Source organism: Alligator mississippiensis, chromosome 4 (genome assembly GCF_030867095.1).
Source record: "Alligator mississippiensis isolate rAllMis1 chromosome 4, rAllMis1, whole genome shotgun sequence".
Lineage (NCBI taxonomy): Eukaryota > Metazoa > Chordata > Crocodylia > Alligatoridae > Alligator > Alligator mississippiensis.
Window position 1 is genome coordinate 26,589,709 of NC_081827.1, and position 27,056 is coordinate 26,616,764.

At 41.6% G+C, this 27,056-nt stretch overlaps 1 protein-coding gene across 3 annotated transcripts in view; it reads right to left on the reverse strand.

The window, feature by feature from the left end:
- ATXN7L1 (ataxin 7 like 1) overlaps nucleotides 1-27,056 on the reverse strand; it is a 195,245-nt gene that overhangs the window by 38,408 nt on the left and 129,781 nt on the right. For all 3 annotated transcript variants that reach the window (XM_019487459.2, XM_059725863.1, XM_019487457.2), the window contains 2 exons: nucleotides 22,434-22,656; nucleotides 1,097-1,380 (listed from right to left, as the gene is read on the reverse strand). In XM_019487459.2, coding sequence (XP_019343004.1) covers nucleotides 1,097-1,380; nucleotides 22,434-22,656 — 507 coding nt within the window. The remainder of the gene's footprint in view (nucleotides 1-1,096; nucleotides 1,381-22,433; nucleotides 22,657-27,056) is intronic.

Below are 27,056 nucleotides of genomic sequence, written 5' to 3' on the forward strand. Positions count from 1 at the left end.
AGTCTTTCAAAACACAAGAAAGTTCTTGCCGAAGTCTTAAAGTTCTGCCAACAGACGAACAGACTCTGTACAGAGCTTCCAATGCAGTAAACTTGATTCAGTTACTTTTTCTAGAAAACGTGAGCTCAGACATTTTGTTTTCCTTCCTTAAGAACATAAATGTATGTTTTACTTTTGGGAGCAAATTCTCTGCCCACAGTCCAGCAACTGGCCTGATTCAGCTCTGAGGGGATAGAGAGGAAGACTGGGAAGAAACGCTCCTGACAGGCTGTGGAGGAATGGGTACCCTCTAACTGACACTACGTCCTTAGGCTACCAATGCTTCCACAATACTGGACAGATCAAGTGACCGTAACCTTAGCTCACCACAACTGCTATTGATGTGCAGACCCATAGCTACTGCAGACTCCCCAAGCCTTGCCTCCTTTTCTCCACACAGAGAAACCAGCCCCCAGGTTGAGGGTGTGTGTATTAATTTTACGACGTGACAGGGACACATCTCTTCAGATTAGAGTGACATTTATTTATGCAACTAACTCACTGGACCCATAATAACAGTTTTCTTAAAAAGAAGACCAACACCCCCCCCCCCAATAGAGTAAGGGCAAGATTAATAAGAAAGAGTAACTGAGTAACAACATAATTGACATGAACTTTGCTAGGTAGCAGCAGTTACATTTCTCAGTTAAACTAACTATGTCTATTATAAATTAAAGTTTCAAATTTCAAGAATAGTTTTGGAGACTGGAGAACATGGGCCTTGGTAAGCCGATTATTCCTATACTAGTTGACAGGAAGCTGATTTATACAACTAACAATAGATTAAGAGAATCACTGTCTTTTTACTTTAATGGTTTTTCCCCTAAATATTTTACATTTTAACTCACATTAATACTAACACAAAACAAACTTGTATTTGTAAAGGACAGATATTACAAATACAGTAAGAGCTTTTAGGGTAATGATTTGCAATTTCAAAACAGCATCTTATAGCAAAACAGCCTACAGCATGTTCCAAGATATCACTCCCCAGCTACAAAAATTATTAATAAAGAATGATGGGCTGTCTGAAAAGTTGCACTACAACATTACTCACCTGAGATTCTTTTGTAAGGCTTGTTACTGCTTTTAGTGCCATTTTGATGTTTCTTGTCTATTGATGGAGCTATAATTCCTTTGCCGTTCAGAATCTTTTCTGGTGATGGTGGCACTGACTTAGATGTCAAACCACATTTAACCAAAGTTGGAGCAGGTATGGTGGATGAAGAGGCTGAGGAGGAGGTGATGGTGGTAGTGGTTGTAGAATTCATTTTAACATTGGCACCATCTGCCTTCACTAGGTTAGGAATTTTCTCTAGACTGACTACAGGAACAGGAACACTGCAAAACCAAAGAAAAAGTCTTCAAGTCGTATTTTTTGTATCACTGAATTTACAGTTTCTTAACCTCCTTCCATGTTTTATTAGGCACTATGGTCAGTGATCAAAACTCTTTATTAAGTCACTAGACTAACATTAGAAACTTTGTAACAATCTTTAATACTTGGTTAGATCACCTGCTTATATAAATGGCTATCTTCCAAAGCATGAACATTTTGAGAACAAACTACAGGGATGAAAAAATATATATATTTCCTTTTTTAAGATGCTTTTTCACCACTGTTTATAATTCCTCTTTAGACCAAAACTTAAGTCTCTCTATATAAAGCTTGGTCCCACCAATACAGGTAGTGCTGATCATTACTGCATGCTAGCTTACTAACAATTTTAATATGAATCAATTAATTAATTAATTAATATCCATAAAATAGTCACTTGCACAGTAGTATCCCAAAAAGTTTTATGAATTTTGGGGACAAAAGAAAAAGAAATTTTCTATCTTGCAAACTTAAGATAGCCCCTTTAAATAGAGAGTAATTCCTGTAGAATTTAGCCAAACTAAAATGTGTTTTAATTAAAGCTTATATGAAGCAATACATACACAGTGCAGTTACTAGCTTAATTTGCCCTTTTTAAATATGCTCACCAATAACAAGCTGTGTGCTATTTCAAATTTATAGCAATATTTATGGAACTAACAAATGCAACATTCTCAACTAGGCACAAGATTAGAATGTTTTTAGTTTAATATAGAAGCTTATTTTAATCCTAACATGTTTTGATTTTACTGACTGACATTCATATGAACAAATACATAGCAAATCGAGCCATTTTTTTTGCCCAGCTTAACATAGGTTTCATTAAGTTCCTGTCATTCACCCTCATAGTACATTAACTCCTCCAGGCTGCCCCAGACCCTCAGGAAAATCAGTCCAGAAATATCAACTTTTGTTTTAGGGATACAGAGGCACAGAGCTTTAAGCTCAGATCTGCCAGAAAGCCACAACTGAAAACATCTTTCACATTCCACTTTTCCCTATCCTCTCTGAGGAGTTTTTGAGCTGTCCCTCTAGCAAGAACATACCTAGACCACATCCAAACTCTGATTCCCTGGGTATTACACTGAGGAAAAAGACAGATTCCCTCCAAAACTCAAGAACTGTTCTTAACTATGAATGGAGGGTGCTGTTTGTATAGCAGAAAAATCAGAAACTTCAACAGGTAGTACAAGGATCACCTCTTCAGCCTTTTAAGCTTATGCTTAACACCTACATATTGTGTCTCTGCTACAATCACTTGAGACAAAAACACTTCTGATGGGTTGAAAAAATAAGAAAATGTTTAGTTATTGTTTAACAGACTTAAGCTGTTATACACATCATCGTTAAACCAGAAGAAAATTTATTAATTGGCTTTGTACAACACAAATTGCTCCATACCAAAACTTAATAAACTTTACTTAATAAACTACACTTTCAAGGAAACATAAGTAAGCTAAGGAAACGATCACTACAAACATTTTAAGAGCACAGAGGATATTTACAGTTGTGCTACTTCTCCAAAGTTTAGCATTGTTCATTAGACACTCTCATGGACCCAGAGGGACAGACTTTCATCTTCAGCTCCCTCTGTGCAAAAATAAAGTTTATTTCCTACCTATGGGGACTTTTTACCATCTTGTACCATCTACACTTTTCCCAGAGCCTGATGAAGGGACTTTGATCCTGAAAGCTTGTAGAAAAGGATAATTTTCTTGCCATTTTCCAGTTGGTCTAATAAAAGGTATAATTTTGGAACCAAGAGTTCTAGTTTTTTGTATGTCACGTTGTTCATTATGCACCTAGTAGGGAATCCACGTGGGATGTGAAATATGCCAAATATGTCTGGTAAAGGGAATTTTTGCCAGGAGTCAGTGTTAGCCATTCTCCTAGATCTGCAGTAGATGTTTGTTGGTTTTAATGGTGTTCAAGGCTCCTGTTTCCACTCTCAAAGCTCTGGCTAACTTGAGATTATCTATTTGAAAAAAAAAAAAAGCCTCTCTCCAGGTACCACTGCCAGAGCAGGTGGAAGTGCTAGGGCTGGAATTCCCTGAGTTAGAAAGCAAATGAAATGCTGACAGGATGTTCTCTCTGAGAGGCTCTGCAATTTGGAGTCAAGATCCAAAATAGTTCAAGTCTGCTGACCTTGAAGGCATGCTCAAAGGCATTCTTTCCTGGGACTTCTGAGGACAGACAGCAGAAAACTGGGATGTCCAAAGTTCTTAGATCTGTGGCTGTACCAGACTTACTCTTCCACTTCCCAATGTTGGAAAGTTATTTTTAAGCTTGATCAATGTATTTGATTTTTTATCTAGAACATTGACCAATTATATAAACCAATATAGAAAAATGCTACACACATCGAATTAAAAAGAAGAATTGTGTGCCAGGGCAAAATCTAGATTTGGCGTGTGCTAGCTATAACCAAGAGGGCCAAATTCTCTGGTGACAAACATTAAAATAAGTTGTTCAGAAACAGAGGTCAATGTAGAATTTATACTCTTTGGCATTCAATAATTTTACAAAATAACTTTTCAGTATAACTTACATGCCAACTTTACCCTTAGCCACAGAGTTGTGTAAGATAAAGCAGAGTACTTATACCTGCTTCTCCTGCTACAGTCTCACTTCAACTATCTCACAGAATTTGATCCTCTGCATGCATTTTTTCTCCCCCTTGAATTTTTTCAGTGAAAAGGACACAAATTATAACATCACCAACCTTGTGGAGAAAATTTTTTTATTTCAAATGACTGAAATGCAATAATTTTGAACAGTAGGAAACATAGCCAATATGAAGCCAAATCAGGCAGGTTTTGCTTATTATGTAAATAAAGCTGAGATCTTCCATCCAAATTTAATATATATTTAAATTCAAAATAATGATATGCAATAATAAGATTTTATTTGGTAATGGGCAATATTTCAGTATTAAAATAATGTAAATGCAAGAGTAATGGAAGACAACTTATTTAGAGTATGGATAATGCAGGTTCTGGAATAAACAATGTGCTAACAAAGACCAAAGGTGGCAATGCAGCAGATGAGGGCTTTACAGACAACAAGATTGAAGCAGAGAAGAGGAAGAATTACTCCCCGAGTACCTTTCTGCAACGTGAAGAAAGAAAAATTGGGGTGTTATGGGAGACTTCAACTTAGAAGACGTACTGGAAATCTCAAGCAGCAGCTAGTAAATCATTAATGTCTCTATATATTATAGACAATAACTTCCTAAAATAAAAGTACTGCGCTTAACAGGATGAAACTAAATTTTGGACCTCATTTTGACAGATCAGGATGAATTTAACACTGGGCTGCAAGCACAAGTGATCCTGACCTATTTATATTCCATACAGGAAGTAAGAGAACAGTTACAACTGGCAGCATATCTACTTGGTGCCTCAAGAGAGCTAATTTTCTAAAGCTGAGAGAATTCTGAGTGAAATTAACTGGGAGGCAAAACTTAGACAAAAACATCAATGAAAGCTGCATGTTAGGATGAGCTTATTAGATGACGAAAAAGACACAATCAAAGAGGAGAATTTTGGTTAAAAAGTCCACTCTGTTCAGTGGGGAAAACTTCCAAAGCAACGATCAGAAATAAAATACAACATATAACAAATAAAAAGAAGGTGGAAAGACAGGAACGGATTTAAATGAGATATCATGCTGTGTAGAAACTTGTCAAAGACAAATGATTCCTTTTATTAGACCAACTGGAAAAACCTGTGGCTGGCAGGGATTTGAACAGTAAGAAGTTAGAGTGTATTCACCAACAAAATAAATCCTAAAATCCTAAGAAAGTGGTAATTCCCTGTCTAGATGGAGAGGGTAAAATTATTAATAATGATGATGCACAAAAAAGAAAGCTTTTAGTAGATAGCTCTCTTCTGTATTTTCAAAGAAGCAGGAAGACAATTTAATATCACATGAGTATGATATACTTTCCAGACCATTAATAACCAAGGCAGACATTAAACAATATCTGTTAGGGACAAACATTTTAAAATAAACAGGCCCAGATAATCTGCAGCCAGGAGTTGAAAAACAGTTAGCTACAGAGCTGTCAGTACTCCTGAAGATGTTTTTAAAATAAATTTGGGAATACTGAGAAAATTCTGTAAAACTGGAAGAGTGCCAATATTGTGTTCATAGTCAGAAAAGGTAAGCAGGATGCCCCCGACATCTCTCCTGGACAGAAAAACAGAAGAGTCAGTGGATAAACAACTAAAGGGTATGAATATCGTTGCTGACAGCCAGCACGGTTCTAAGGAAAATGGGTCTTGTCAAATGAACCTGATTTCATTCTTTGATGACATTACAAGTTTGGCTGATAAAAATAACTGTATTCATGTGACAGGTTCCTGAAAAGCATGTCGCCTACCCCTGCATGACACTGATTAAACAATTAGCACTATATGTAGAATATCAAAAAGCAAATATTAAATGGTTTAAGAACTGGCAGACAGATCACAAAAAGTAGCTGTCAGCTGGAAATCATCATGCACTGTGTGTGTGGAGATGTTGTTGAAGGATTGATAAGACTAGCTTCAGCATTGCCATCAATGATCGGGAAATAAACAGAAAACTACTGTTGGTTAAATCTGTGGATGCCACCAAGATTGGTGGTCCGAGAACAGAGCTACTGTACAGGTCCTTCTGGATTACCTTGCAAAATGGACCTATTCAAACTGAATGGAAAGTTACGTGGTAATGGACAACGTTTCTCAGACAATGCCTACATACTGGGCCTGGGGACTGCATCATGGAAAACAGTGACTCTGAGAAGAACACAGGGGTTATAGTGACCAAATATAATGGGTTCACAGTGTTATACTACAACCAAAATCCTGTCTTTGCATGCAAAGTCAGGAGAAGTAGGGAATTTATTTTTCTTCTGCATGGTAGTAAGCCTAATAATGGGCTACAGGTTCAGTCATAGTATCCAGCTTTCATGAAAGATACTAGTAACCAGGGATCCAGGCTTTCTGCTTGCCATGAGAAAAAAAATGGTAAAACCTGCATTTTCTAATTTTAAGGAGAAAAACCTGGATTTTCTCTTTTAAAAGACAAAAATGCAGGAAACTCTGGGTTTCCCCTTGTAGGCTGGCAGAGTACCAGCCTGCAAGGGGTTGGGGGGAAGTGGGAGGAGGGCACTCAGGCAGAGGGTGCCACGTGCCAGGCAGCCAGGAGAGCAGCTTCTGCAGGTAAGTCTGGCAGCTGCAGGGAGGGGGAAGGTGGTGGGATTGAGGCCCCCATAGTGAGGGAGGGAGTTAGTTGGCTAGGACTCGGGATGCTGCCCAGCTGGGGTGGTACATGGGGCTTAGGGCTTGGGGCCATGAGCAGCTGCAGGGCCCAGGTGGGCAGTGTGGTGGAGCCAAGGGTGACTCGACTGTAGGGTGGCAGAGGGGGGCTGGCTCCCTGCTGCTGTGTACAGTCCTGGGAGGGAGGGGGTATGGAGGGCACATGCCCCCAGATTTGTGTGTGGGGCACACTTAGGCTCCCTGCCCTGCTGCCCTCCTCCCAGGCCCTCTGCAGCCCAGAGGGCATGACCCAGCATGGCAGGGCAGACAGGGGCAGGGAAGCTAGTTGCTGCCGCTGCAAGCCCCACACCGCCATGGTGAGGCACCCCCCGGCTGCCCGGCTCTGCCACAGCAGTCACTGCCTTCCACAGGTGTCAACTGGGGCTCAGGCACTGCAAACCCAGGTCTGCTTGGGCAGGGGGCTGCAGACACAGGTCTGTGGCCCTGTAGCCCTGGCAGCCAGAGGCACCTTACGCAGGTCTCAGGGGGGCTGTGGGTGTGGAGTGCGGCGCACCAGCAGGGGTGGGGGTGGGGGGGGGGGGATGTGGCTTGGGAGTGAGGGGCCGGGACCTGCATCCTGGCGAGTGAAGGGGGAAGAGGGAGCTCTGAACTTCCATGATAAAAAATCCAAAATCAAATGCCAAAATGTATAGGTATTTAGAATGTATTTTATTATAATGACTGAGGCACTGGTAGGCTTCCAATTGCTTTAAAATTGTAAATACACCAATAGAACATTGTGTTCATCTGATACACACACACACACACACACACAGTTTCATTTTAATCACAGATTTTGGGTTATTTAATCAGATAATTTGCATTTTTATCAGAGAATTTGCAATTTTTAAACAGAGAAAGCCAGGATCCCTGCTGAGAACTTAGAGTGAGTTCAAAGAAGAGTTTACAAAATGATTCAAAAGCTAAAAAAAACAAAAAGAAAAAAAGCCTTACAGTGAGAGGCTTCAAGAGCTCATCTTGCTTAAGCTTTTCAAAAAAAATAACAAGAGAGCTGACTTGATTTCAATATGCAGGCATCTTTACAGGAAGAAAATGCCAATTGCTAAAAGGCCTTTTTAGCTTAGGGTGTGGACAGATGTAAGAACTGAAATGTTTTCAAGTGAAACATTTGGAACATTTCAAAAAAGGAATTGTTTCAGATGGGGAACACATGTGCAGCCCTTGTCCTGACCCCGGCTGAAACAACTCAAAATTGCTGCATGCAGCTGCTTGGTCCCCCTGCTGGGGGATGCTACAGAGAGGTAGGAGGACCAGGGGACCGAGAGCTGAAATCCCAAGTCTAGTGGCAGTGATGGGGGCACAAGAGTCTGCCAGGGGTCTAAGGAGGGGATGCAGGGGTCTAGCAGGGGATGGGGAGGGCTGCATCTAGCAGGAGTCTAGGGGAGGGGGCAGCTGGGGATGTCCTAGTGCTGGTTCCAGATATCAATTCACTAGCCTCTTTTCTGCCCCCTCCTGGAAGCAGAGAGGTGCAGGGGAGTAGGGGCTAGGGGCTGGATAGCTAGGCAATAGGGACAGCTTGAGCATAGGGTTTGGCAGGGGGGTGAGGAATGCTACCCACATGGGGAGACCCAGCGTGGGTCAGCAGGGGTCTGTGGTTGTGGTGAGAGGTTCCCACCACATGAATCCCAGGCCCAAATCTCCAGACCCTCTCCTGCTCCCTTCTCCTTCCAGCACAGAGGAAGACTGGGGCACATGGCACTGGTAGGGGTCTGAGAAGCAGGACTCAGTGGCTGCCTGGACAGCTGGCAAACCTTCATTCAGACTGCCAGATGGTCCACCCAGCTCTCTTTCCTTTGTGGGGGAGAGAGGGAGGAGATAAGAGCACTGTGGGATTCTGGAGGACCTATGGGTCCTAGGTAATAATAATTCAGCTGTAATAAAAATAGTGAAATGCTTATAGCACTTCATGTAAATAGGTACCATTTTGGAGTGTTTTCAGATACTTCTAGATCATTTCAAAGGGCTTGTATCTGTGGACAGCCAACCCTCTGAAACATTAAAAGGCCTCTGAAACATTTTAATTGCATCTGTCCATACCCTTAGGAAGAAGGGCATAAAAGGAAACCATCTCTGGGAGCTGAAGCAAAGCATACATTTTTTACAACGAGGATGGTTAAGCAGTGCAACAATCTATCAAGGGAAGAAGGCTGGAGTCGCTTAATTCACCTCAATACAAGAAACAGGAAAAAACCAACAACCCTCTACATTATTTCATCACATTTCTAACCTGCTTCTAGATAGCAACTGATGGTACCTCTTTAAAAGAACTTGGACAAACTGTCTTAACAGTTAAGAATTTCTCCCTCCAACACGTAATCAGACTTTTACTTCCAAGCCACTGCATCTTTTCCTGCCATTCTCAAGTAACAAAACTGACCTGTACACCTTAATACTTCTCAGATATTTGTAGACTAATATCCACATCATACCTTTGTCCCCTTTTCTTCAGGCTTTGCCTATTAAATTATTTTTACTTTATATATGCACAATATTATTTCTGTTGTGTCACCAATTTCTGGATTAATTCTCCAATTTCAATCACATCTCAAATGTTTAACCGCATCTCTTTGAAATGAAACAAGAGTCTCCAAACACCTAAAATGCATCTTAAAATGTTTGAATGTTATCCTGCTGTTATTTAGTTCTGCAATTCTTGATTTGTCTGTAACATCCATGTAATACAACTGCCAGAACAGCTGACAATTGGTGGTCCAGTGGCTAGCAGAGGGATCTATACATTTTATTCCCAACTCTGTTTCTGATTTTCTGTGTTACATTATTATTGAATTTTGCTTAGTTTCAGTTTCCCATCTCTAAAGTGGGGATCAAGCTATTTATAGATGACAAAGTGGCAAGTCTTCCACTTCCTGTTCCATGATTTGGGAATCTTTTGAAAGTAACATTATAATTTCTAATTATTCAGCATTATATTTATACCACAGATTTGGTTTTTTCAACTCTGGGCATCTTTCTGATCTCTTCTCATTTCCCCTATTTAAAGGAAGGATGCCAGCTCCCCACATTTTGACAGACTGATTTTCATCACATTTTCTTCATATTCAGCTCCCTCTGCTGGGCACTGGAATGTCTCCTGAATTGGAGGGGTGGGAAAGCTACTCTTCCTGTTCTTTCATTGTATCAGCATTACCTTTTTTTGTTCCACATTACATCATGCTTGCAATGCAAGAAGAGAAGTATCCTTTAGAGGTGCTACAAGAGTGAACTGGTGCAAGTCAACCATGAGCAAAGCAGGATAGAAAGTAGGTACCAGCACACCATTCAATTAAGTCAGAGCTGGATTATAAAACAGGAGTCAGGAGAATTTACAGTTGATATGGTTCCAGCGACAAGCAGGAAAGGTGAGCACCCAACAGGAGCCAAGGAAAGACAGGAAGATGACAGCTCAGTCTTGTAGCTGCAGTTAGTGTCAAGGGGAGAGGAATGAGACTGCATATACGTATGTTTTGAGGTGGAATGTGGCAATAACAGGGTTTATTTGATCCTTTGTCCAACTGCAAGATCACAGACCTCAGTAAGTCTATTTTAGCATTTGGTTATCGTCTTTGACAACTCTCCCACTATGCCCTCCTCACCAGCTACAAACTGAAGTTTGTAAAAGGTTCTTATGGTGCACACAGCTTTGAAAAATAACCATTGGAAATATATTTTTTCACATATCTTGGTATATTTATTTGATTTTTTTTTAATTTGAGTCTCATTATTTACTACCAAATATTCCTAAGAAAATAATTAAAAATGAAGTGATCAGCATTACTTAACTTCTTGGTTTAGCAGATTACTGTTTTACTCTCTGTTTTAGTAATTCCCCAGAAAGTAGTTCTTATGTGCATTAAACTACACTCCAACCATTCCCTTCTCCAAATTAAACAGGGCTCTCCATACCTCCCTGGGCATGTCAAAATCAATCTGGTTTCCGTTGTTCAAACTGGAAACACTGACTGAGAAAGTTGGTGGATTCTATCCTATTTCTTGCTGGGTTTACAACGCTGTTTTTAGTCACTTGGAACAAATTCTTTTGAGACCTGCGGGTGCACAGTGTTTTCTTGCTGTGTGTAACTTAACGGGTTTAGTTATCACCTTGCTTCTTTCCATCATGGAGAGAGGCTCTGGAAGGAAGGGATAATCCTTCTTCAGCTCTGATACAGAAAACATGGGTTCTTCATAACAGAAGCTGCTTTGTCAACAAGAGACAATATCTTCTGTAAATTCCTTTTGTGTTTTTCTATTAGACGTACATTTTTCCTGAAATATGTCTGATATATTTATCCTCCCTTTCTAGCGTAAGTAGCTATTCTTGCTTTAAGGAACAGAAGTATTCTGACATTCACAAACCACATGCTGCTTCCTTCATATAGCCCAAAGTGAGTTCTGGGCTGTAATTCAGAAAGGTTCTCTTGCTGGTTCATAGCCTAGATTTAGGCTACACGAGACTGGCTATAAATGATAAAAAGTAGTTATCATCTTTGCCAGTCCTATCCAGTCTTTGATCTTTCCTTCTGGCTACAATTTCTCTTCCTTTACAGAGAGTCTTAGTACCTGGTTTAGGGTTGAGAAAGCAGGACAATCCACTGTTTTTGTGCTATACTGAGTGCTGAAAAACTAGGCCTAATTGGGTGTTCCTGCTACTTTTACCAAAAAAAAAAAAAAAATGCTGCTTTGTCTTGGTTTTTGTAACCCTGTCAGACACCACTTGTGAAAGAGCTACTGGACAGCTGCCTGGGAAACTGGAGCTGGCTGAACATGTGCACATCAGACACCACCCTGTGCAAGGCCTGCTTTCTGCTCTAGCCTCTCCCTAGCAAGCAACGTGACTAATCGTCCCAGAACACCCTGAACCCCAGCTTTTGAGGCACAGTCTTGTACTCCCACCAGGGTTTCCAAAAACCTGTTTTGTAATCCTAGTTTTATTTGCCCCCAGCCTTGCTGTGCTGCTGCCTAGTGAGGGCAGGGGAGCAGAAATCCTTTCGCTCTCTCTACCAAACTCCCCCTCCTTCCTGACTGTCTACCAAAAAGTCCCTTATCTGCCCTCTTATGTTCTACCTTACTCCCTGTCATACATTTCCTGATTTTTCACTTTGATCTTCTTAACATGAAGCTCCATTTATTTTCACACAAAACATTCAAACATACTTGAACATTAATCTCTTTAGAGTTAATAGGGAATAATTAGGGCACATGTGCCCTGTAGCTACTGGTAGTCAAAGTTTTTAAGCCCAAGTGCATGATGAAGCACATAGCATTAATAGTGAAATGAGTATATGAGCAATCACTTGAAGGAAAACAGAGGCCATAGTTTTTCTCCCATCCTTTTGTAAACAGTTCTGATGAGCCACAACACTGTGCTTTAAGTTAGATAAGGTGACCACTACCTAATTTATGGCCCATCTCAACCCTGGGAACATATGATCAAGATTCCAGATAAGGTTTCTATATGTCAGAGTAGAACCCTGGGCACTAAGCTTTAATCCCCGTCATTAATGTTTCAGCCATTTTGCAGAAGAAAGCACCAAGGACACCCCTGAAGAAAACATTTTTGAGCAGCAGGCAGTTAACTTTTCCTCTCAGAATATGTATTTTTCAAAGATGCCTTTTGAAAGTGTATTTAAAGCAGATTGAGAAAAAAGCCATTTCTCTGTTCTCTCTCAAATTCCTTCTTAAAACACAGCTCTATCATGTTCCCAACAGTAAAATGCTTATTAATAAGAGTGGCTAGAAGGTACCTGGTTAGTGATTCATTAATACAGTATCTCTTATTTGATTAAACGAAACTAAGAAGCCAACATATGCAAACTATAAACTACAAACTAGTCTTCCCACTACTACCTCCATCTCAACGGTAGGCTTTGGAGAGAATTTTCTGATAAGTATTTTATGTTCGTACAACAAAATTGAGGCGCAGTGTTGATGGGGTTTCTTGATCTCACAAAATGATACAATAGTAACAAAATACCTTCTATTCCAACAGTAACAAAGGAAAATATTAAGCAGTAACTACTTAAGGTAAGCATTTTAAAATCTGTTGGACCTGATAATTTCCACTTAAGAGTTTCAAAAGAATTGATCAATGAGCTCTATGAATCACTGAAACTGATTTTAACAGATATTGGAATAAAGGAAAAGCTGCAAGGTTGTGAGAGAAAGCAAACGTGACAACATTTAGGAGGGTAAATGGGATGACCCATGTAACACTAATATGTTAGCATGACACAGATTCAGTCCCAATGAATAAGGCTAACATCTAGTGGCTGGAGGGCTGCACCAATGGGGGTTACAGGCTGGCCACTCACACCCCCTGCTGCACTGTGCACTGCCTTACTGTCACCTCCCTAAATGAAGGCTCCTCTGCAGCACCATGGGCTGGGCTACAACACTCCATCCTATTCCCTGGGGCTGGAACAGAAAGTAAAAGCTGGAGACCCCAGCAGCTGATGCAGCTGGAGCAATGGGGAAGTGGTAGCTGGGTGGATCACCAGAGGCTGCATAGTAAACCCTCACAGGCTGAATGCAGCCCACAGAATATCTGCTGGGCAGCCCTGGAATAAGGACTTAAAAGATGACAGTGTAATTAACCCAATCAAGTTTGTGGAAAAGAGAGACCCTGTCACAAAAATCAATACTGGTTTTAGTCAGATTTGTAATTTCAAAAGTAACTGTCTGACACAATATTTTTAGATTTCTGCAGAGTATCTACTCCCTAAGAAATTCTGATTAAACAATCATCACTTTACAAAAATCTATGCAGCTCATTACATAGAATAAAAATGTCTAACTGATGGATCTGAAAAAAATAACTGTAAATGGAAAACTATCCTATCATAGGGTTTTCTATCCATTTATAAGCAAATACTGTTCAATAGCTTTTCAATAATATGAAGAAAAATATAAAAATCAGGGATCCTGGTTTTCTCCAATGAAAAAAATAGCAGATTCTCTGATTAAAACCTCAAAACCCATGTTCTTCTGAGATTAAAATGAAATGCAACTATATATATGAGAGAGAGAGAGAGAGAGAGAGAGAGAGAGAGAGGGAGAGAGAGATCAGTTAAACACAATGTTTTATTGATATATTTACAATTATAAAGCAACTTGGAAGCCTACCAGTGCCTCAATCACTATAATAAAATACATTCTAAATACCTATAAATCTTGGCGTTTGATTTGAGGTTTTTGATCATGGAAAATCAGAGCTCCCTCTGCCCTCTTCACTCACCAGGTCATGGGTCTAGCTGTGGCTGTCTCCGCACTGCTTTGAGGCACTGAGAAACCTGGATATGCCAGTACCCTGCCCATGCCATTGCCCCTCACTCCCTACCCACAGCCCCCGGGCCCTGGTGGTGCTCCTCACTCCCCACCCACAGCCCCCCAGGCCCTGCCTGGTGCTCCTCACTCCCCACCCACAGCCCCCTGGGTCCTGCCGGTGCCCCTTACTCCCCAACTCTTCCAGTCTGCAAGGGGAAACCCACTTCCCACGTTTTTCTTGTTCAAAGGAGAAAATCCGGGTTTTACCACATTTTTCCTTGGTGAATGGATAACCTGGATCCCTGAAAATCACTGCTGGTAAAGACTGTGATGATAAAAAAAACCCGATGAATGACAAATGCCGGAAAAACTGCATTTTGCAGAATGACAAGTGTTGCATGGTAAGCTGATGTCATCTGAACATGCGTCTTAAAGCAGTCAAACCCAGCATACAGAAACAAAGAATACAGATCACACTTCCAGAACAGGAAACTGTCACTGAACACAATGGCTCTGAAAAGGCATAGGGACATTGTGGATAAAAATCTGAACATGAGCTTCAAGGGTGATTCTGACTAATCACTAACCTCACCATTGGATGTATAAGCAGGAGATTACAAAAAACAGAAGTAGTGGTGTGGTATTACCTCTGTATACAATGTTAATATGACTGTAGCAGTGAGGGAAATGTCTATTAATTATGAACTCCATTTCAGCATTGTGTTGAACGGGTGAATAAACTTGCCTGAGGAGATGCTAACATAGTGTATTCCAGACACCTGCCCTTTCCAGAACAGGTGCTTCACAGTTTATTGATCAAGTAACACATGGGAGTCATCAAGACAGCAATTAAAGTCTGCCAACTCTGACTGTTTTTCAAATACTGGCTCTGCTGATGATTCCTTTCCCTCCCCAGAACAAATCTCAGACTTCACAGATGGGGCATATGTGACAAGGGGGGAGCTGGAGCTTGTCACTGGATGAAATGACCGAGAGAAGAGACCTACTTAATAGCAGAGTTTTACTCTGTGCAGGAGGGAGAGGGGAAACCAGTGCCACATGAAAGATGGAACGGGTGGACTGTGCTGAGCCCAAAGCACCAATGGACTTTGGCTTTGCTGTAGTGGTGAGATCAGACCAGGCAATGGTGCATCCAAACCTGTGTTGTTTTCAAAGATGCATAGTTCTTGAGTGCTTTAAGAGTTATATCTTTGTAATTAAGGAATTTCTTTGCCTGTATTCTTGCATTCTTGCCACAAAAATCACAGAAAGGGTTAGGCCTGAATCAGTAGTTAACAACTTTTTCAGGCTAGGAGCTGTAATGACCCACCTTGGGTTAGAGGCAGGAGCTGGTTGCTGCAGCCATTCTCTCTGCCACAGCTCCAGATAAGCCCCTGCTCTCAAATGCTGCTGAAGCATCCTGTCCCCCCCTTCACTGATCTGGCCTATGGGCTGTAGGTTGCCAACCTCTAGCCACTGCTAGGCATGCAAACGTGATTCACAAGATAAACCTAGAGATTTCAAATAGGAATCCATAGGTTTAGAAACATTCTGACTGGTTGTGGTCTTTCTCAGTTCTTTGTAATAGAATTGCTCTATTATTTTTCTGCAGTCAAAAATCGAGTGAAAACTACAAACTGACATTTTCCAAGAGGTGTCTTGAGTCTAAAAAGGTTAAGAATTACTGGACTATGGTAACTAGCTTGTGATGCTTCAGGTCCCAAAGAAGGGATTCATATAAGAGGCCTGAAACTGGGAGTATGCTCTGTAGACCCAATTCTAGAAACAGTGATTAGATTCTACCAAAAATCAAAGCAATTTGGAAGCCCTTTGGCCAAAATTTGGAAGCAATTTGGCCAGTGATTACATACGCCAGTAACACGCTGATGACAGTAACGAGATCTACTGGGCCAGGTCATAACAGAGACCATTACCGAACTATAAGGTCGATTTCCAGGCTCCATATTTAAAAAATGGATGTCAGAAAACAGAAAGGGCTCCAAAAAACTTAAAAAAAAAAAAATAGAACTAGAAAACATACAATAAAATGATTAGGCAGCAGGTATAAAAAAAACAAACAATAAAGGTGTTTTTCAAACAATGTAAAATGAACTCATTGTCACAGGATGTTGTGGAGGCTGATAACTGAACCAGGTCCAAGAGAGTATTACACAAATACATGGAGGATAGGTTGATCAGTGAGCATCAAGCTTGACAGTAAGGGGTCCAACCTCAAAATTAGGACCTCCTCTTAGGTCTCTGAATGCTAGAAGCTGTATGGGGAGGGGGTAAAGGAATGGATTGTTTTGGATATGTCCTACTTAAATACTATTTTCTTTAGCATTCACTCTCTGTCACAGACAGTCAGGATACTAGGTTAGATGGACCCATGGTCTGACCAAATATGACACATTCTTAAAAAATTGTTCCATGCCTCACAGTAAGAGACTTAATTTACTCTTGAATAAAGTTAATGATTGAGTTTTTAAGAGGTGACAAAAGTACTGTAGGGTGCATACATAACTGGTCGGATCATCGTACTCAATGACTAATCATCAGTGGCTCAATGTCTAGTTGGGAGGAGGTATCAAAGGGGCTCCCCAGGTTCGACATTTTTTCATATCTTCATTCATGATTTGGACGATGGGATTGAGTGCACTCTTAGCAAATTTATGGATGACACCAAGTAGAGTGGAGCTGCATAAAAACTGGAAGGCAGGGCTAGGATTCAGAATGATCTGGACAGATTGGGGAAATGGTTCACAATTAACCAGATGAGATGCAACAAAGACACATGCAAAATCCTGGAGAATGATTGGCTTAGTTGCAGTACTGCAGAGAAGGACCTGGGGGTTAGGTGGACCATAAGCTGAATATGAGCCCACAGTGTGCTCTTGTTGCAAAAGGCATCCTGGGTTGTATTAAGAGGAATGTCACTTGCAAATCAAGGGAAATTATTTTTTTTACTCTATTCAGCACTGGCAAGGCCCCATCTGGATTACGGTGTCCAGTTCTGAGCCCCACACTTCAAGAAAGTTGTGGACAGTCTGGAAAGAGTTTGGCACAGGGCAACAAAAATGATTAGGGGCCTCGGAGGGAGAATATAAGACTGGGTGGGGTGGGGAATGGGATTGATAATAATCTTCAAATACCTGAAGGATGATTATAGAGAGGATGGAGCTGAGCTTTTCTCTGTGGCTGTAGGGGGCAAGACTAGGAGCAAAGGCTGCAAGCTTCAGCAGGGAAAATATACCTGGGAGATTAGAAGGAACTTTCTGTGGCCAAGCATTGGAACAGGTTACCTAGAGAAACTGCAGAATCTCCATCCTTGGAAGTTTTCAAGAACAGGTTAAACAGACACTTCGTTGGGATGGTCTAGTCAGGGTGATCCTGCCTTGAGCAGAGAGCTGGACTTCTTAACCTTGTGAGGTCCCTTCCAGTCCTACTTCCCTATGAACCTATGGCTGTTAAATCAGTGATCATCTTTCTGACAGAGAGCTTTAATGTAGGAGAGAAAGGCATATCATATTTGGAAGCTGTAGCTAGACAAATTCAGACTAGAAATCAGGCTTATATTTTAATGTGAAGTTATTTCTTTCTAAAGGATACGCTCTTGTTAGAACTTATAGACCTTATCCAGGGATTACTGGGAGAAATTCCCTGGCTGATGTTATGCAGGAGGTCAGACTAGAAGATTAGGTCATGTCTGAACAACCTCATCTCCTGGCTAAATAAAGACAGTCAAAAAGACCAAGGCTGAATCGATACAGTCTTTGCAGGTTAGTATAAACTGCAATGATTAAACTGAAACAGAAGTGAACAGATATTTATCGTTGATTCAGAAAATGCAGCCACATGCCTGCAGTGGCTCAGGCCAGAAGCTAGGGGGTGCTAGAGCATGGACCTCTGGCTGTGTGTTCACTTCCTCTTCCTGCTGCCCCCAAGGTCTCTGGGATTTGCAGTCCAGCATTATAGCAGCAGGACTCTGCAGGGTTGCTCATCACTTTCTCTTCTTGCTTCCAGGTGCCTCTGGGATTTGTAGTCCACAGTTGCAGCCAGCAATAAGTCTGCATCAGGGAAGTGGTGTTTAACCCCCCTCCCTGGCCCCTGGCCCCAGCCCCCAGTCGGGTTTTGCCTGGAGAGGGCAGTACCCCCTGCTGCACACTGGACTGCATCCCAGCCGGGTTGCACCCCTTCCCCCTCTCTTTGTCAGCCACCCCTCACTGCTCCAGCTAGGGAGCAGAGGGGCAGGGTCAGCCCTGCTTTATGGAGCAGACAACACAACACAACACAACACAGCCCAGCCCAAGGCTATAAAGCATGCTGGGATGCAGGGGGACTCTGATTTAACTTGAACCAGGAAGGGGTCTGGGACAGCAGTTTCATAAACTGGTTTGACCCAAATCAGTTAAGTCTGAACTACACTCAACCAGGTTTATCTTAAACCAGTTTCAGCCTTTTGAAACTGGTTTATGTGCCCTGAGCTTCTGTTCTATTACAGGTTTAAACCAGTTTCTGATCACTTAAGCAGGTTTATGTGCAACTTTTGTCCCTAGCCTCTATTATCAAGTAACAAACTGCTTAGATGTGGGAGACGCGGTTGATGTTATATACTTGGATTTTAAAAAGGCCTTTGATATGGTCTCCCATGACACACTTATAAAAAAAACTGGGGGATTGTTGGCTGGCAGAATCTACGGTCAGGTGGGTTGGGAACTGGCTAAGGGGTCAAACCCAGAGAGTGTTATTGGATGGGTCTGTATCATCTTGGCAGGAAGTGACCAGTGGTGTCCTGTAGGGTTTGGTTCTTGGCCCCATGTTGTTCAACATCTTTATCAACAATTTAGGTGAGGATGTGGAAAACACACTGTTCAAGTTTGCGGTTGATACTAGGTTATGGGGAAAAGCAGTCAAGTTAGGGGATAGGATGAGGATCCATGCAGATCTGGACAAGCTGGAAAGGTCGGCAGAACAGAACCAGATGCAGTTCAATAAAGATAAATGCAGAGTATTTCATCTGGGGAGAAGTAACCAGTGACATGAATATAGGATAGGAGGAGATGTCCTTGCCAACATGATGGCTAAAAGAGACCTCAGGGTTATGGCTGATCACAGGATGAATATGAACCGCCAACGCAATACTGTAGTCAACAGAGCTATTGGCATACTGGGATGCATTAGCCAGTGCATCGCAAGCAGGGCCAACGAAGTGATACTTCCTCTCTACTCTGCAGTGGTGAGACCCCAGCTAGAGTACTGTGTCCAGTTCTGGGCACTGCACTTTGATGAAAGACTACAGGATCTGGGACTCTTCAGCCTGGGGAAAAGAAGACTGAGGGAGGACTTGGTGGCCATCTGTAAGTATGTAAGGTGTTAATATTGGGAGCTGAGAGAAAAACTGTTCAACTAGGATGCCCCAAGGGAGGACGAGGAGCAATGGCCATAAACTGTTAGAGCAGGGGTCATCAACTGGGGGTACATGTACTCCTGGGGGTACTTGGGAAGGCCCCAGGGGGTATGCGGTGGCGCAGAGAAGCAGGGGTACTTGGGAAGTGCGCTACCACACGGCAGCGGCAGGGGCGTACTTCCCAAGTACCCCGGCTTCTCCTGCCGCTGTCACATGCTACCACCACCCATGTACCTCCCACCCCACCCCGTTACTGGTGGACCCTCCCCCACTCATCCAGGGGGTACAGTCCAGGAGGGGTACCCACTAGAAGGGGTACATTCCTTAAAAAAGGTTGAAAACCCCTGTGTTACAGGATGTTTTCAGGTTGGATGTAAGAAAGAACTTCCTTACAGTAAGGGTGACCAGGGAATAGACTTGCCAAGGAGGTGGTGCAGTCCCCAACCTTGGAAATCTTCAAGAGGAGACTGGACAGACAACTTGCTGGGATCATTTGATCTCAGCAGTATTACTGCCCAGAGCAGGGGAGGGTGGCCTTGATCTTTTGAGGTCCCTTCCAGCCCCTAATTTCTATGATTCTGTGATCAGCAGGGCACCTACCGGGCTTAAAAAAACCAAAGAAACAAAAAAACCAACAATGAATCAAAAACACACGAGTCACTGAATGTTCAGTAACTTACAACACACCATAAGCAGACTTTCTTCTGCACAGTTCCAAAGAAAAAACCTAACAATGCCATGAATACTGTCCTTTCTCTTCTAAGGCTTGTGAAACTGGCTGACACCCACAGAAGAGCTAAAGTCTTGCCATCTTGTTTTGGGAATAAGCAGCGTGCTCAAGAGTTCCAGGTATCAGATTGTGACAAAGAAACTCATGAACAGACCCTTTGACCAAAATGTGCCTCAGTTTTCCATCTGTAAAATGGGAATCCAATAAGACTTCCTTACCACCCTTTGCAAGTAGTTGTGAGGATTACTTGTAAACCCATCAGATGCTTTGTGGACAGACCCACTAAGCTAATGGCTGTACTAGCTCATTGCACAAAATAACTTACCTTCTTTATTAGGACTAAGAAACATTTCCTAATTTGTTTCGTGGTAGAAATGGTTATTTTGTTTTACAAGTCTCTGAATAAAGCCATTCAGAGCCAATTTGCACTGACACGCTGTTGAACTCTGGGCCTTTGCTGACTTAAGGAATGTGATCTGCTGGCACAGTGAAGGATGTGCATGACACTGAGCAGAAGGACTTGCACCACACGAGTGTCATTGTGATGAAAAACTGCTGTGAAGGTTCCTGGGATTGGAAAGCTCAGCAACATTGATGTTTTGAAATCCTATAAAGGTTTTTTTTTAAATTTCATGAGCAAGGTTAAAGAAAAAAAGTCTTAGCTTTATGAATACATGTTAAAAAAATGGACCTGTGGTCAATAGTAGTACTGCACAGTATGTGAGAGGAGCTACATTATAACTGGGTAACATCTACTTCAGATCTTTTTATTACCAGTTTTAAAGGTCAGGAGATGCATCTTCTGTCAGTTTTTACCATAGTTGTTTGGGACATTCAGTCATGTAGAACTGGAGGATTTGATTGTTCGTAAAAAGTCAGAACTGGACCAGCTCTGTTATCACATTACAATAAACTAAACTCTGTAGTTCATACTGTATCAGAGAAAAATGTGGCCTGTTCTTTAAGAGAACTTGGCTTTGTAGATTTTACTTATTTGCTTATTTATTAATTGTATGACCATAGTGCCTAGGCACCCTAACCTGGATCAGGACCCTACTATACTAGATACAAGACATAAATATTGTTGAGAGAGGTCCCTGCCCCAAAGAATGCATACAATAAAGAGACACGACAAATAAGAAAAAGGAAGTGCTATTAACTTAATTCTATAGCTGGAAAACTAAGAACAGAGACATTATGTCACACAAGTAGCCTGTGTATGAGCCAAGAACTGAACTGAGATCTTGCAAGTAACAGATTAGCACCATAATCAAAACAGCATCCCTTCTCTGTGTAACTGAAGACTAATTCATTTCTTAAGATACAAAGATAGTTTACTTTTGCTTACATTCATACAACTGTGCTTTGAAGACATAAGAGGACTGTCTCAGCAACTGCACAGCCTAAACATACACATGCACTGTAAAACCTAGAGAATAGCGACGTTTACAGATTACAAGACTCACATGATAGGTGGGGACCTCAAGGGTCATCTGGAGGACCCTCTGCTCAAATTGCAGGAATTTTACTTCTAAGTAACCTCTATCCAATGTTTATCCAATCTCTTCCTGAAAACCTCCAATGAAGGAGATTGCACAAGGAGATTACCTGGACAGACTATGCCACTGTTCTACCAGCAAGAAACTGTTTCCTGATATCCAAAATAAATCTACTTTGCTGCAATTTGAAGCCATTGAAGGTTCTGCCCTCTGGAGCAAGGGACAAAAGTTGTACTCTCTCTTAATGGCAGGTGTTCAGATAGTTGAAGACTGCTATCATATCCCCCTACTTGCCTTTTCTGCAAGCTAAGCATGCCTAATTCTCTTAACCTTTCCTTGTAGTACACTTTCTCTGTGCATTCAAATATGCTGTCATCACTAAAACAATGAGGTGTAACAGCAGTTGGTGCCCAAGATAAATGGTTGGGCAGTAGGCAAACAAGCTCTCATTGATTTTGGTTAGGCCAATATTTAGCAATATTAATTTAAAAGGCTGCTTTTGTGGTGTTAGGTGGAACTAAGCTATTGAGTTCAAAAGACATCTCACTTGCTCCATGCATTTCAAAGAAGCATACATTTTGTGGTACGTCAGATAGGTGAGCTGTCAGTCTTCCTTTTTCATCCTACTGTTTTATTTCTTGCTTTGCTTTTAATAGCCTTTATTTCCCACTTCCTCCCAGAGGAATTGCAAGAGCTTAATTTTTATATGCAGAAGAGAATGTGTTTGTATGAGATAAATATTCAGAAGTCTGCTTTGCAACCAAACAGTTCAGCTATCCACAGCAATGGTACTTACCAGGGTTTATCCCGTGATACTTTCGAAGGACAGACAGTGTGCTGTTTGCTACTGGAGGTAAGTAGATTGTCTTTGGGCGTTTTGAATGGCTTTGAGTTACTGCTGACAGGGTTATGGCCACTGATACAGGATCTCGGTTTCATCTGTACTAGTGATGTCCTGGGATTGGAGGGTGGAGAAGCTGGAGATGGGGAAGGTTTACACATTGAACCGTGTCTCCGTTCTGCAAAAGAAAAAAAAAAAACTTATAGCATTTCACAGGCAAAAAAGTAAGTAAACAAAAGCAGTTAGAAAACAGGAAGTTGGGCCAGCCAGTGTTGAAATCAGAGCTTTCAGCACTCCACATTACTCCAGTTAGTCACTGTTGAAATAACCTCATGATACCAATGGATATTTATTACACAGAAAACCAATGCCGTCCAGTGCTTTGAAAATATAAGATGCCATATAAGACCCAAGTAGCAAAACCAAACACTTGTCCAGGAAATTTCACCAGGTTTCATCAGAACTTTTTACAAACATTAACTATCCGTCAACATCTTTGTATGGCTCAGCAGACTTGTTTTACTGTCCTTACATTTTAGAATAAAGGGGAAACTGAGGCACTGAAAAGTTAACCTCAGGAAACTGTCCAGTGCACAGATGACTTTGGAAGGGCTTGCTTGTGGGCGTACTTAGCAATACCTGAAGAATGCTCTACGTTGTCTGGCTGCTCATTATTAAACATACTCATATAGTAACCTAAAGAAAAAGCAAGCAAAAATAACAAAACTGCTCAAAATAAGCAACCTCCACCCTGGTAAAGAAGCTATGTCAAAACTGTGAACTGTGATAATTTTAACTGCAGGCTCCAGCTGTTACAAAACTGCTCACCATGCAGGGCTGATCCTGGGTACTGTAAGACTATGTTCAAAGGTCAGGCAGTTGTTTTCACACTGAGCTATAGGGTCCATCAAGGTGTCTGAAGAAGCTAAGATAGCCCCTGGTCACAGGACACAAGGGCTTCAGGAAAGACAGGCCTGCACACATATGCTCAGCTTAACATCTTTTCCCTAAATGCATCTCTAAAGTATTATTTAATAATACATCATTTTATGAAGGTTGTTGGGTCATTATATTCCATTACAGGTAAAGTCCTTAAGGAAAAACCACAGGTGTTGAAGCCAGCCAGACCTGCTGGATTTGTGTGGTACTGGGTACTGAAGTCCTGGGTCTAGTCCACGAGTGACAAAAATACAGCCTGCCAAAGGAAAGTGATGGGATCTGTAAATTCAGGTAAAGCCTTGGCAGACATCCTTTTAGGACTCAGGTGACTGACCACTCCCAGCTCCACTCTCTCTGGGACGACAAAGATTGGGAGGAAGGGAGGAGGGATCCGTCCAGGTTAGAAACTAAAGTTACAGAAGCTCCTAGGCATCTGGACAACTGCCTGGGAAGGTATATTCCTGCTCAGAGATTGTACTGAAGACTTAGGGGTGATGAAGACCTAGACAGAGGAGGAGGAAACCGACAGAAGGGAGACGGGACTACTGATTCTGGAGGACAAAGGTAAGATGTGGCCCACAGACTTACGTGGAGGGCTGAATAAGGCCTGCCTAACCAACTCCTATAGCTGAGCAGAACCCTAGGCTGGCAGTGTTAGGAAAATAAGGTGAACAAAGCTAACACGTCAGGCTCCTCACCCTAAACTCCAGTGCCCAGACCATAATTCCTCTTAATTAGCATATTATTAAACTATTTTAATGTTCTGCTTTTACATAAAAGCAAAAAGCATTTCCTTATCTCAACACCAGTGAAAGTAGTAAATAATTTTAACTGAATGCTGTAAATAGAAGAATTTACTCTGAGAATGTTTAAGTCAAGTTTTAGGCCACAATACATGGCAATAGATCTAGTCTGAGCCCTTATTCTAAGGAGTTTATAAAAAGAAAAAATCATGTACTACCCTTTTCCACTGCTACAAAATGCCATTCCTTTAACCAAAAGCACACTGAAGAGAGCCAAAAGCATCATGTTGCACAAAGCAAAAGTTTTTCATTTGAATGATTAATTGTGCCTATATACAGCATTGTTTTCTGGTTTTGATACTTTTAAGGATATTTAATACTTTCTAAAAGAGGGCCAAAGTAATTGAAACAATTTGGCTGGCATATGCACTAGTCAAAGCCACTCTTTGCAGGAACTTTTTTCCATGACTTAGACTGCAATAAGCATAGCAAATAAGTAGTCTTCACATCCTTCGCCTCCCTTCTCCTCTAAGGGCACAATCCTATTACCACATAAATCATGGGAGTTTTAACACTGATTTCAGCTGGGAGCCTAGATCAACTCCTAGCTGTTGCATAGTGCCAGTTTCTCTAATCTGCTCTCTACTGAAGCAGCAAAGAGTAACACAACATCCATAACAGACAGCGGTCCCAATCAATGCATACAGTTTTTCACGAATGCTTAAGGTGACCTTTCATGTGTAAAGGTGACAGAAAAGGATTTATGCCTGCTGTAAGATTTCTTGCTTTTTTAAAAACAGTAGCAATTTATATCCTGTCTTGGAGTACTTAAAATTGTGTGGATGGCTTTGATGACCTACATCATCACAAATTAAGTCAGTCAGGGCTGTTTAACATGGGGCCTAGTGTGGGGCTAAAAGGCGGCCTCCTATCTGGCCCCCGCTTCCCCCACAGCTCTGGCTGCAAGAGCAGCTGGAGTTTCTGGGCAACCCCTGCCTCCTCCAGCTGCTGCTTCCTGCCCCTGCCCCTGGGGTGGGACAGCGAGATGAGCAGCACGGGGAGCTGGGGGGAATATGAGGTTACATGTGGGGGGCATGAGCAATGTGGTGGGGGGGAGGTGGGACTCATGCGCAGGTGAAGCAATGGTGTTTGGGTGGTGCCTGTGAGGTCATGAGTTGCTCTGTGTATGTGGGGAATCGCACTCACGTGAACATGCACTGCAGTGGGGGAGTTGTGCTCACGTGCCCACGTGATACAGCGGGGGTGGGGCACTAGGTGCAGTGGTGGGAGGGGAGGCTCATGTGGTGTGAAGGGGGGAAGAAAGGGGAAGGAAAGAGAAGCATCTGCATGGTCCAGTGGTCCAGGGCTCGACTTGTGTGGCCTGCTTGGCCCCCAGGGCCTTAGAAGTTGGACAGCCCTGAAATAAATCTTTGTTTAGGATATGGCACTCCAAACTCTTCCGGTAAGGTGTAAGAGCTTCATGAACGGGCCTCTGACTTCCTAGCGGCCTTCTTATAACCCACAGAAAATCAAACTTGACATTCCCAACTTGTTAAGGCAACAAACAAGCTGTAAAAGAAAAATGTACAAATCCCAAGTACTTTTTAGCCTTCCCTTACTCCTCACTAGAAAAAAAACACAGCACAAACTTCAGTTTCAAAAAATCTTTTGCAGGGCACAACTACATGGTAACCATTTTTTTTTTTTTTTATTTTTTTTTTTTACTTTTGGATTCCAAATTTTTGACAACGACAATTTTAGCTGTGGCAAGCCCCCCACCCTCCCCCTTTTAAGTGTACAGTTTTTTTTCTACTCTCTTTATTTAAACCACATGGATTTTTTTTTATTTGCTTCAGTTCTGGACCATAGTAACAAAGAAATATTTTAATCTAATTTACCTTACAAAACATAATTAATGATATTCTAAATTTTAACACTGGCATCTTGATATATTAATAATGAGCTATAGTTATGTAAACAATCACCCCATAATAAAAGTAAAGCAAGACAGTACAGTAAAATTTAAGTAATCTTTTTCTCTAAGTAATCAGCATGAACTTTGCAGACTATCACAACAGTAGTGGTACTGTCAAAACTGACATAATACCAGCAAATAATACTTTTAGCATCATATACATAAGACTGTATTCAAAGAAGATACCTTTCAATTTTAAGCAATTAAAATTAACCTAGAAACATGACTCTCCAGCTCATTTACAGAGACAGACACTTGACCATTTTATAAATCTTTTAGTCATCTGAAGAACCGCATGCCTTAGATGCCTCAGGGTTGTTTTTTTACGTAGTCTTCATTACTTGTATTGCAAATTCAAGCATAACTCTGACTTCCTACCCTTCTTCCCCGCAACAACTCAGAACATTCACACTGGAGTTTTGAATCTGACAAGGAAACAGAAGAAATAAGAAATCCAATCCAGATGTACAATAAAGTTCATCCTTACATTTTTAGAAAGCACGTACGTAAGATATGGGGGATGAAAAGCTACCAGGACAACTTCAGTGTTTTACATAAAGCATAACAGAATTGGTGTCTTTCTTGTGATCAGTACCAACCTGGCTATGAACGGCATCCTATATTTTATGCAGATAGTTTTGAGAATGATCAGTACTACAATTAGGAGTCTGCTGAAATGTCCTTGAAGCCTATAGGAAACTGTAACAGACTGAAATGATATTGGTTGGAAAACCTAAGTAGCTGGCTCCAATTAACCATTACTCTCCCTAGGGGCTGCTGAAAGTAGGAAGGGTCAGGGGCCTAAATAAGCCAGCCTCAGCTCACTGCAGGTGAGCAGAAGGAGAAGTAATATCTAGGTGGGCTGGGATGCTGAAGGAGTGCCAAGAGAACTTTACTGAATGAGAAACAATGAGACACAAT